General features: G+C 40.7%; 1 protein-coding gene across 7 annotated transcripts in view; it reads right to left on the bottom strand.

Moving 5' to 3' along the window:
- Nucleotides 1-4: 4 nt before the first annotated feature.
- PXK (PX domain containing serine/threonine kinase like) overlaps nucleotides 5-11876 on the bottom strand; it is a 34402-nt gene continuing 22530 nt past the window's right edge. Inside the window, exons 13-20 of one of the 7 annotated variants that reach the window (XR_015773724.1) lie at nucleotides 9934-9982; nucleotides 9115-9192; nucleotides 8640-8726; nucleotides 7942-8011; nucleotides 6986-7045; nucleotides 3682-3716; nucleotides 3330-3411; nucleotides 374-404 (exon numbers count right to left, since the gene is read on the bottom strand). Coding sequence is in view for 5 of the 7 variants with exons in the window: in XM_014251658.2 (XP_014107133.2) it covers nucleotides 208-404; nucleotides 6986-7048; nucleotides 7942-8011; nucleotides 8640-8726; nucleotides 9115-9192; nucleotides 9934-9982 (544 nt within the window). In the remaining 2 variants the exon portion in view is untranslated. The other 6 variants (XR_015773723.1, XM_088062042.1, XM_088062043.1 and 3 more) reach the window with 6 other exon arrangements.

The following is an 11876-nucleotide window of genomic DNA, read 5'->3' as shown; positions in this document are numbered from 1 at the left end:
TAGACAACACAGTTCTTGCAGCCAAGTGAAGACCGGAGTACTTATCCCAGCACGGCAAAGCAACTCGGGCAGGGCAATGCTGCTACTCAGGAAAGCTGAAACCGGGGAGAACGGAGCTGCAGCTGCTCTGTGCTGGTGGGTCACTTGCTGGTCAGGAGGGTCAGCACAGGAGGGGGAGGGAATTGAATCCTGGAGTGACCAGTGGCCTCAGCTGATCCTGGGAGCACTGTAGTCGCACGTCTGTGTTTTCTTCAGAGTTCCTTTCTGAAAGTTTTGAATGGAGCTGAGCAAGGCTCCTCGGCTTGCGCTGACGTCGGGCCGCGCCGTCGGCACCTCTGTGCTCAGGGGAGGAGCTGCTGGTGGCAGGGGCGGCGGGGGCGGTGCTGGGGGTATGGACGATGCTCCTGAGAAGTTGGGGAGAGAAGATGGAGTTTGATTATGCCAGGGATGTCCTGCCACAGAGGCCTGCGGCTGCTTGGCTGGACCTGGTCAGTCCTGCATTAGTCCCATCATCCCTTGAATGAGTGTGAAGAACAGAACAGATGGAAAATGCCAAAGTGACCAAATCCCTCTATCTGCAGGTGAGTCATGTCATCTGAGATACCTCTGAAGTGAAGCCTGAAGGGCCGCGGGACTCAGATGCAAAACATGACTCATGTGATCTTGCACCAAGGAAAATAGAGATCACTTAACAGGACTTCCCAGATTCAGCTTCTGTTTGTCCCTAGTGAGGCAGTTTGCTCTTTGGGACATGAACAGTAACAAAGACTGGAAGTGAATTTTACTACCTGTTCTTACTTACATAAATCACTTTACATTCCTATGAATGAAGGACCACATCGCTGTAGTATCTGTAGCTTTGTCAGATTATACTTCATTTTTAAAGTACTAACTGCAGATAGAGTTTTCTGGAAGTGTTTTGCACTTCCAAAGTTCTGTTTGACTTTCTCCAAATACCTTGTAACAAAGGTTTTGACAGACAGAATGAAATACAACACTGTCACGCACACCTCCAGCCTCTGCCTCTCCTGTTCTCACCAGCCACCTCTGTAGTCTGTCCCTTGCTCTCTACTCCAGCCACATCCACTTTCTGCTTCTCCAACCCCAGCCTCCACATCTGACTCCCTGGGAAGCCAGAGCCCACAGTGGAACGAACATGCAGCTGGTCCAGCAGTGAGGGCCTGCATGGAGCTGTTTTCCTGGCAGCTCAGATCCAGTCAAGTGGCCTCATCTGCCCCAGGCACTCCTCCATACACCGTGATCTTGTGCAACTCTGCTGCTGCACATTGCACCATCATAGCCACACAAGTCCAATAATAATGGGCCTATCTTGTCTTATACTCTGGAAGGAGTATGGGCATAATGTCTGCAATAAATATCCTGCAACTACTCATCAGTGAATTTCAACTCTATCATCTAGATCATGAGTTATGCCATAGGAAGACTGAAGAGACAAATAGCACATACTAACACTTGATTCTATCTCTGACCTACAAAGAGGAATATATTGGTAAGTGACAAAAACTGTGATACTGGGCAAGGTAAAACAACATTAAGGCAACCGAGAGACCGTTGTTCCTGAAGTAGAACCGCTTGCTAGAAGTGAGCAAATATCAAGCAATTATGTAACTTTATGGATCTCAGACTCAAAAAGGATTTGATGAAAGATAAAGCTCAGTTACAGAAAAAAAGCAGGAAGAAGTTCTCTGTGCTCCATTGTCTCTCAATTCCTCATTAACAGTTGTTTTTAGACTAAGTAACAGTAAAAACAGAACTGCTGTTTTTAAAACAAGCAGTTATACTAGATGAAAGACATAATTCAAAACTCCCTCTTTTTCTACCTGTACCAGTCTGAAAAAAGACTTTTCCCATATGAGAGCAAGCTCAAAATGCAGAATATTCACATAAAGCATCCAATTTTGCCAGTGTACATTAATATGTGCTGTGACTGTAGCACTTCCAGCTCTTCAGGAGAAATTCTCATTGTCATGAAAGCCTTCTCTGAAAACAAAGCATTGAAATACATATTGAGCTCATCTTCACTTTCTTCCCTTACAGAGGAAATACTCAAGTCCTAACAGAAATACCAGAGATCAACTGAAACAATTTAACCTGCCTGTTGCTTGTGGATCAACTGCTTTCTAAGTAACCAAAACTTTACACAACTGCAGCACAAACTGAAATAAATTGCTTACTGGGACCTTCTTACTTATCCAAATGTGATTTTTACACTTGCCAAAGATGTACATCAATTTACTATTAGAAACACTCAAAAGACATTCCCAGCATTAGAGTCCTGTTTCTCTTGTGGATGGACTGTCAGGGAAGAAAACTTTGGCACTTGGCCAAAGGAAGAACAAGACTAAGAACAGTCCAAGTACACATTCAGTGGTTGAAGTGGTCAGAACAGGACCCTGCAGGACTGGTGCACCAACCTACCCCCAAAAAAATCACACAAATTGCTGTAAAAGCACCAAGGGCAGCTGATCACAAAAGAAATGGCTTCAAAGAGATTCAAGAACTGCAGAGAACAAAGATGAGATTTTTGTCTGGAATTGCAAGGTGAAGCTGAAAGAGACTATGCAAGTAGTTGTACAAGATGAATGACCACAAAAGCAGTGGCCAGGGAATACAAATACAATGGTAACAACACGTGGTGAAAGAAGGCACACGTTTGACACACAGAGGGCAAAAAAGACACAAAATGCTTGGATCACTAAGTGTTAGTAGGCCAAGATTCCACATTTTATCTTCAAATTTTGGTCTTTTACAAGAGTAGAAAAGACAGGGAAGTAGGGGCAGAGATCACCTTTCTTCCTGAAAGATTGTTAAATTCCTCAGGACTCACTATTCTTGAAATTGAGCTGCTGACAACATCATTTACTTAAACTCCTGGGAAACTGGTAACAACAAATTACAGCCTTACACCTGAGCTCCACCTTAAGACATAAATACACACAGGGTTCAGAATGGTATCTGACTAGCTATAAGCATGACATATTGAACCTGTTAATTAAGAGCATGATTCAAAAATCTTTATATCTATTCACTTCAGTTAGGCAATCAACACCAAGCTGTCCTTCCCTTCTTGACATGAGTGGTGCAAAAGAAATCTCAATTCACACATATGCATTCATAAACATTTACATCTACAGATGAAAATGTTCTGCCCTATAGTGAAAAATTTTCCTGTATTTACTAGAAAAAACATTTGAGACAAGTGCTTGGCTATCACTAGGCCCTTCCAATACATATGCTGAAGGACTTTGCCTTCAAACACACATTCATTCATGCAGTTTTAAGAATAAAACACTCAAACAAGAACTTACCAAGGGTTTTTACAGGGACATTTTTGTTAAAAGAGTGTGTTAAAAGGAATAGGAAGTAAATCAGATGCTGTAAACTTGATGCCTGAATTGAAACAAAAACTTAATTATGAATTTAAAGTGACAGCAATTGTGCAAACAGCATTAAAAACTTGGCTGAGAATGGGATGTGAACAAAGAAAATAATTTTAGCAATAGTTTTTAAAGATGCTGTATTTCATTAAAATAATCTGTAAGAACATTCAGATTTTTTTTCTTCTATTCCCTCCCAATACTAAGCAACTTCAAGATTTGCATCCAACTTTCCCATTCAGAAACAGAGCATCTTTAAAGAGATAAATCAGCATTAGCTTACTTTTCCGAAAATTCACGTTCAAAATGATGCATGCTCTATTGAAGACAGCAGAGAAAGAGAGAGGACACAAATTAATCATCCAGTTCTCGTGTCAAAGTAAGAAAAACAGATACTGTTAGCTGGAAAGTTAGTACAGAAGTCAATACATTCTTACTCACTGACAAACAAGAGAGCAGATTGACTATTTCATATTATGTTTACAATGCTTCATTCAATTCTGAAAAATGAACCACAATTTTCCATGCTCTAAGCATTATTATACTTGATCAACAAATACAACATACATGCTTTCAGTTGCACATGCCATAATTCAGGCTTTACAGGATTTAAGTGCATTTAGAGAGATTTAGCAAGAAATCTGCAGGAAGATTAGCCAAAGAAGACAAAATCCATTCAGTTCAAGAAACACTTCCTGCTGTATTAACAGCTGTATTCACATTTATGGGTCAGAGACACTCAGGAAAAGCACTTCCTAAAGCATTCCAACTGTTTTACAGGAAGGTGAGGGGCAGGAAAGATTCACCATATGGGTGTCAATGAAACATATGTCATACTAAAGGATTCAGAACAACTGGCACAGAAAAGGATTGTTAAGCACAATTCTTTCACTGTTCTTGCAGGGAAGTCCAGAGAAGCAAAAGTGACACCCTCCAAATTTTACTCTCTTGAAAAAGATCTTGTTGTATCTTTCAGGCTTATTTGATTTAGAAAAAAATCAGTGAATTTTTAAATAACCCATACCACACTGTTCTGCATCCTTCTGATCCTAGCCACTGCTCACAGCCACAAAGAAAATGAACAGACTTTCACAGCAGAAGCAAAGAATTGTGGGGGAATAAAAGAACCACACTGGGAGAATGTCAAAAACACGGGATGTTACATTAGAGTCACTTGCATGATCTAACAATGTATTTCAAATACGTCATTTAGCCAAGTACCTGCAACACCAACAGCCCAAAACATTCTCACCAAAGAGAACAGCCCATGAAAGCCAATGTCTCCAGAAGGCACCTCTCCCCTCAGAGCAGGCCATGCTCTCAGTCCTACAGCTGCAGCTGCCATAAGACAGCGGAAGCCAACCATCCTTTTATTCCTTGGTCTGTTTTCCATTGACTCTCCCAAGCACTCTGCTGCAAGCCAAGCCTCACAAGGCCATTGTTCAAAGACAAAGCACCTCTCAAAGCATGAGAAACCCCCTGAATAAGGTTCCTTCCCCAGGGCATGTCAGCCTGGAGCCCATTCCCATTTGGTCAGTGTCTCACTCTTCACACACCTACACTCTATATATGACTATACATATTACTATGTATATTACAGGACAGGATGAGAGCAAAAGCTTCTCTTGAGGGCACTTTTCCTCATCAGCCTTAGTTTTGCTGTGGTATTGTATCAGCAGGATGCTTTGAGATGCCCCAGTTCTAACACAGCCGTACCAAACCAGGCAGACAGACTGAAAGCCTCAATGCCTTTTTGAGAATCCTCTCACCACACAGCGACCCATAAGCAATTTTGGTATAGAGGTAAATATCCTTAGTAAGTACAAGAAAATCAGAAGAGAGAAATGCAAGCTACAGATGCATCACTTGTCACAAATGAAGTCCTACCATGGGACCACTGTGTCTCTCCTCAAGGCAGTAACAGCATACTTGCTTAGAACACCTAAAGCAACAACACTGCTGGTGGAAAAAAAAATCTAGTTTTCTGTCAGAATTAATATCTGAATTTTCTTCTACAAATTCTACTGACAAAAGCATTCCTGAATATGTGACACTTGGCTTTACACCTCATAAACAGCATCCAAGCCATCGGCTCAATAACACACTCCCCAGCAGGAGGACAGGTAGGGCCACAAGCACCATGTCAGACAGGGCTGATCCCCACAAGTCATCAGGAGCACACTGGCACATGACCAACAAACACACTGTGACAATATGGTTTGAACTGAGACAAGTTTTGAGCAAAAACCTGAGCTATTTTGATCCAAATCTGCACATAAACCAGCATCCTTAAAACTTGAAAAAGCTTTCAACTAAGCTCCAACAAGTCCAAGTCAGAACATAACTAAACAGCAGTTTTATTGGGGAAAGAAATGCTTTCTAAACATCTGTCCATTTTGGACGCATATTTCAGCTACTTCCTTATTAAAGCCCACAGAACTGGCATTAAATTCTCCCAATCACAGTCAGTGCACCCAGAGAAGAGCACTGTTACTGTGCAACACAGTAACAATCATTATCTTGCTTAGGCTAACTGGGAGGACTTCCTATAATACACACTTCTCATGCCCTCAACTTGAAGGAGAAATTACTAATTTGAATTTCAGCATGACTGATTTGAATTACATCACACAGACTGCAGTGTCCTTTGAAAGACTATCCACAGCAAAGACAAATTTGATTGCATTGCTTTGGTTAATGAGTTGTGCTGTGTAGAAAATTCCTGGGACTAGAAATCATATGGCAAGTCACTGTAAAAAACAGCAATGCCATGGGCTGCTTCCCCTCCAGAAATGTATTCTGTTTACATCTTTTGTTATTAATATTTGCCAGGGCTCTTCTTCCAGTCTTTCAGACTGAAGCACATTCACTACTGCTCAATATTCAGATTTTTAATTAAACATTCAGAGCATTTCTATTGCCCACTCAAGCAGATTCTTCACCACTTCCTATCCCTGTCTTAAACATTTAGCAAAACTCTCTGCACAGCCACCCAACAAACTGAAAATGGCCAAAAATAATAAAGATACTATTTTTATCCCAAATCAATCTTGTTTCTAGACTTATTTCTACCAACTCTACTGGATTATCAATGGGCTGTAGCAGAACTGGGGAGATTTATGAAGCTTAAGCCACCGAATTTGTGACACCCAAAATTCCTGAAAATACATCACAGCAGTACAGAAATAAAATGAACAAAGAAACAAAGGATGAACAAGCAATATTTCAGAGCCAACAGACCAGTAACACCAGCATACTGCAACATGAGGCCAAGAAAATGCCTGGGAAGTAGCAGTGTGGGTAGATCTGGAGTAATACAGACTTGGAAGCAAGCACATACACCCTGGGTAAATCTTATCAGGAATATCTCAAGAAAGTTCATAGTTACAAAAAGGTTCTCTATGACCCTCAAAAGGGAGCAGATGCCCACACTCAGGCTGCCACAAGGTAACTGTCATCTCAGTGTTCCATCCTTGAATACCATCATCCCTTAATCATCCTTGGGAATAACACCACCACTGAGGGGAAGAGGGGAATAAAAAAAACAACATAAAAAAGATAAATGCTGTAATGATTCTTGAACATACCTGCTGTGGAGGGTGGAGTGGGGGATGATGGAGATGTTAAAGGGGAACTCGCCCCAGAGCCTGCTAAATAAAACAACAGTCAAGTAACTACAGCTGTGACATGGCAGTTCAACACTGACAAGACAGATTGCTGGAAGCAGGCCAACTTTATTAACTGAAAATCCAATCCTGCTTCCACATCTTGGGAAAGATTCTCAATCATAGCAACAGTGGCTTTACAGTACAGAGTATGAGAGAAGCCCTAAACACGTAGGAAATGCACTCAGTATTTCTCAGTGGGAAACATTTCTGTTGCTTAGGCTGTTGGATTTCAGCATACAAATTCTGTTCTCCTTAAGAATTGTGCCAATGCATAGGTGGCATCCCATCTCTCCTAAGAGATGATTTTCAGTCAGTTGTACTCCACAACAAGCTGCTTTTGGACACATTTTAGCCAAGCATATAAACTCTGGTAATGTGTTCCACAGTAACAACCACACCTTTTAACTAAATGAAAACTTGTCAAAGGCTCTGTTGTTTTAAAATTTGTCACTGAAGAAGCAATTTAACATATAATTTTCTCATTCATCTTAACACCTTACTATGTAAGATCACCAGAAAGTTTCCCTGAAGACTGAATTATTTAATGGCCCAAGTAATGGATATTGTTGTTATTCAACTCAAGTATCAAATAGAATGAAGACACTGATCATTCTTTTGAGGAACAGGGCACAGAAGAGAGGACACATTACTTTAAATTAGACAGCTGAAAATATAATATTGACAATATTTTTAAGCCTTCATATATATATATATATATAATTTATTTATTTTTAAATACCCAAAATAGTGATACCAGATATTGGTAGTCAAATATGTAACGTGTTGATAATCCTCCATCTTTTCAGACAGAAAATGACAGTAATAACAAAAAAACTGACACAGCTGTGTAGAAGCAAACTCCTCTTCGTAGTTACCTGAGTTATTTGAGTTGCTGTATTTGGCTGAGTGTTCTTCCCCACTTTCATTGGCAGAGCGTTTTGACTTCTTTAAAAGGGAGCAGAGAAAAAAGAAGATAGGAATGAATAACTATCCTTTGATAAGGATAATAATCCTTTGATAAGGATTGAACTGACACACAGACTTGTAACAGCCATCCACTGTATCACACAGTGTTTTTCAATGCTCAACATCCCTCTCCCCATACCCAGCACATGCTGACGTGGTTACAAGAGCAGCAAGGCTGTTCTGTGCCCAAATATCTCTAGCCAGGCACCAGGGAACTCCTGTGCCCTCCGACCACAAGGGAAAGGAAGAAAACTGACACACACACCCCTCCCCAGAAAAAAAGAGCAACGCAGACAGTGCTGCAGGAGCAGAGTGAAACAGGCTCCAACACCTCGCCAGGGAGCAGGACAGAGCAGAGCAGCTCCTCTGGGTATGAGGACTGGTTTCATACAGCAACCTCAAACAGGTTGCACCAATATGCAAGTCAGCTTCCACAGTAACTTAAACTTTTTAGTAAATCTATTAATTAGCTAAAGAAGTGAAAACAACCAGGAAGTAGTGCAGAAAAACACAGGAAAGAGTCCTGTACCAATGGCTAAAACTGGTAAACACTACAAAAAGAAACACATCTTTTTCTGTGGGAGAAACCTATTTAAAAATTGCCTACTTTTCGTGCCAAGATCTTCCTTTTCTTTTTTTCTTCTTCAGAGCCGTGATGAGATTGAGCTCTTGTCAACCTTCTGTGCTGGTGAATCTTCAAAATTAAGGAAAAAATAAAAAAGACCATATTAGGACTTTAAATGCCTGAAAAAAACGTTTGGGGTACAAGAAAACACACTGTAGTCACTTCGCATGTTTGGACTTCCTTTTTTGTTTCTAGTTTCTCCTTTACTGTTTCTGGTAGAGGATGGAGACTTGTACTGAAGTTAAAATGATCCTCTAACTTGGGAGGCACAACCTGTGAAACTGCACCTCTAAAAATAGTGAAATGCCATACAGTCAACAACTGTTATACAACTCTTCATATAGCATTTTTGGGAAAGCAAATCTGTTGGTGAAAGCCTTTAAAACTCACTTTCTGCATTTAAAAGTGATAAGAGGAGATGAAATGTCTGTAGGAAATAAAGAAATGCAGACATTACCAATTTCTGTTCTTCTGTTAATCGCTTTTCTATGCATTCCTTGGAGATTTTCAATGCCTCTTTTAGCTTAGTAGGAATCTAATACAGAATGGGGAACAAAATCATAGCACAAAATGTGATAAAGGAAAACACAATTTCACTGATCAAAACTCACCATCCATCTGATCCCATTTCTCATCTAAAACCCCAAGATGTGACACTATTCCTTTAGTGAAGCAGACAATACTCGAGATGCATGTTTTTCTACTCCAAATCTGCCTACAGATCAGCAGGGACAAAGAAACACCAAACCCTGGAAGAGATACTCTAAAGGCAAGGACCAATAACTACTTCAAGATTCCAGTCACATCCCCAAATTTCTATGAGGCTGACAACACAAGACACAGGGCACACATCCTGCACGAGAAGCACCCTGGGGCAGCTCCCCAGGGGGAACAGATGTGGCCCCTGAAATGCTACAGTCCTGGAGCTGGCAGCAAGGTGCTGATGGTCTCAGTTAATTCATTGCAATGTGTTTCCTCTCACTGCAAGGGACCTGCATGGCTCAGAGCCTCTGCTCACTCAGAGCGTCACCATCGGTAACACAAATGGTCTCCAGCTCAGCAGCTGCTCTTGAACACCCCTGGGTCACATCGTGCTCCCCTCTAAGGGGTGGCACAACGTTCTCAGGGACAGTGCGGCAAAGGAATCCAAACACTGATGGCAATAGCCATAGAGGCAAATAAAGACAGCTCTTCTCAGCCCTCTCTGTCAATTAACATGTAGCTACCCACATCCTGGGCCTTGCACAAATATCAGCAAATCAGCGTTCAACTCTACCTTAAACTGTGGTTTCTCAAAGTTTGTTAGCAGGACGTCACTGAATAATCTGTGAGTTGATTAAAAAAAAGAAAAAAGAGGAGGATTATTCCCAAGAGACAGGCAAAACTAAAATGAGAATACTATTGGTACTGTTCACTTAAACCCCTCTTTCTGCTTTTGGTTCTCTGTCCTCAATCCTTGGCCACAGGTTTCTATGTACCACTTTTTATTTTCTAAGCACTGCTGTAAAATTAGCAGAGTCCAACCCACAGAATGTAGCCACCACTTATAGCTGAGAAAACTGGTTTGTGTGAGATATTTTGAAAGTGGACAGAACAGGAACAGTTACCAAAGGCAGAGGAAGGCTCCCTCCAAAAGATAATACCTTTTCTTTAAAAGTATATGGATTCTTAATTAAAAAAAAAAAAATTCCAGGGACTTTATTTTAAATTTCAGCTAAACACAATCATTGCTCTTGTTAAAAAACTTCTTTTAGCATGAACTTTGTCTTAGAATTAACAAGGAACTTGTGAAATATTAAGTGAACATTTGAAAATATCTGCATTCTTGCCTGTCCTCTACAAAAGGCAACTAAAGCAAATATTGTAATATTTTTGCTCTCCCCTTTATAGTATCAGCAGAAACACCATAAATGAATAATCCTTTTCCATCCAAAACAAAGACACTAGAGGGCAATGGTAGTCTGAAAATAAATTGGTTAGTCCAAGATACTTTGTCCTGGAGAACATACTAGAAAACTGTCACAGAGAGAACTCCATGCTGGCTCCAAGATAAATATTTCCAAATTGCTGTTCACTACGGAAAATTAGCACAGGTTTATACTAGAGAAAACTAATTCATATCTAGAATCAACTTAATTAAGGAGAATGAAAAATTCAGAAATAAAGCAAATTTTAAAATACTTCAAAAAATTCATGGAAGGTCACCCTTGTTTACAGGCCTCTCTGACCCTTTCAGATGATGTGTTCTTATGGTTATAATAAATAGATATTTAAATTATATTAATTGCTTTAAATTACATTAATTGCATTGCGTATCTATGTAGAACACTTTTGCAAAGAGTATTGGTATGAAGGGAATGCAGTGTAATATCTTACATATCAAATGCAGCTGGGCATAGATTGTTTATTCAGCACCTTTAAACACCTGTATATTTCTGTACCCACAGAGTTTTCCTATAGTATTTCTCCCCTGCTTACATTGTACTCTCTACCTCCCACCCTAAAAAGCAGAGAAGGGGAGGAGAAGAAGGAATTGAAAGCTGCAGTGATTCTTCCAACCAGGAAATTTCAACCTCAGAGCAGGCTCTAAATGCACTGCAATCTCTGCTGTGAGATCAGATCCAGATTTAGGTATGGACAATCTGCCATTTAGGAGGCACCAGCTACATCATCTCACATTAAGAAATACTAAAAGAACCTCCCACCAGAACCGTGGTTCCATGCTCAGCGTGCTGGTGACATGTCACAGCATGGGGGACAGCAAGTTCCCTGGAATGGTGTGCCCTAACTACAGGCAGGGTGGCACTGCAGACAGGTGTGGTCTCCACTCAGTGGCACACTGACAGTGCTCCCTTTCTTTCCTCCCCTCACCCCTTCACTACATATTTGGAGGACAGCCTGTAAGGACATTTATTCTGTCTATGCTTCAGAGAATCCCAAAGCCAGCCCTGCAAGAAACCAGACAGAACTTCCATACTAAACTTCATCCCCAGCGCCGGTCTAAATGTCACTTCTGAGCAAAGCAAGAGATGTATTTCACCAGTCCTAAGTGACCTGATAGCAAAATCTGCTTAAGTAGGTCTGAAGGGGATATGCAAAAAGACTCCTTATTCTAAATCCTTTAAATCAATCTGTACAGGATCTCAATCATGCTTGCATTACTTTAATGGCTGGGTTAATTCAAACCACGCTAAATAAAGTGTATACTTAACAGCTCCG

Source organism: Pseudopodoces humilis, chromosome 13 (genome assembly GCF_049639895.1).
Source record: "Pseudopodoces humilis isolate 2021_Gansu_Grassland_sample_001 chromosome 13, ASM4963989v1, whole genome shotgun sequence".
NCBI classification, from domain to species: Eukaryota; Metazoa; Chordata; class Aves; order Passeriformes; family Paridae; genus Pseudopodoces; species Pseudopodoces humilis.
Note: the sequence above shows the minus strand (reverse complement) of the source record. Positions and strands in the feature narration are given on the sequence as shown.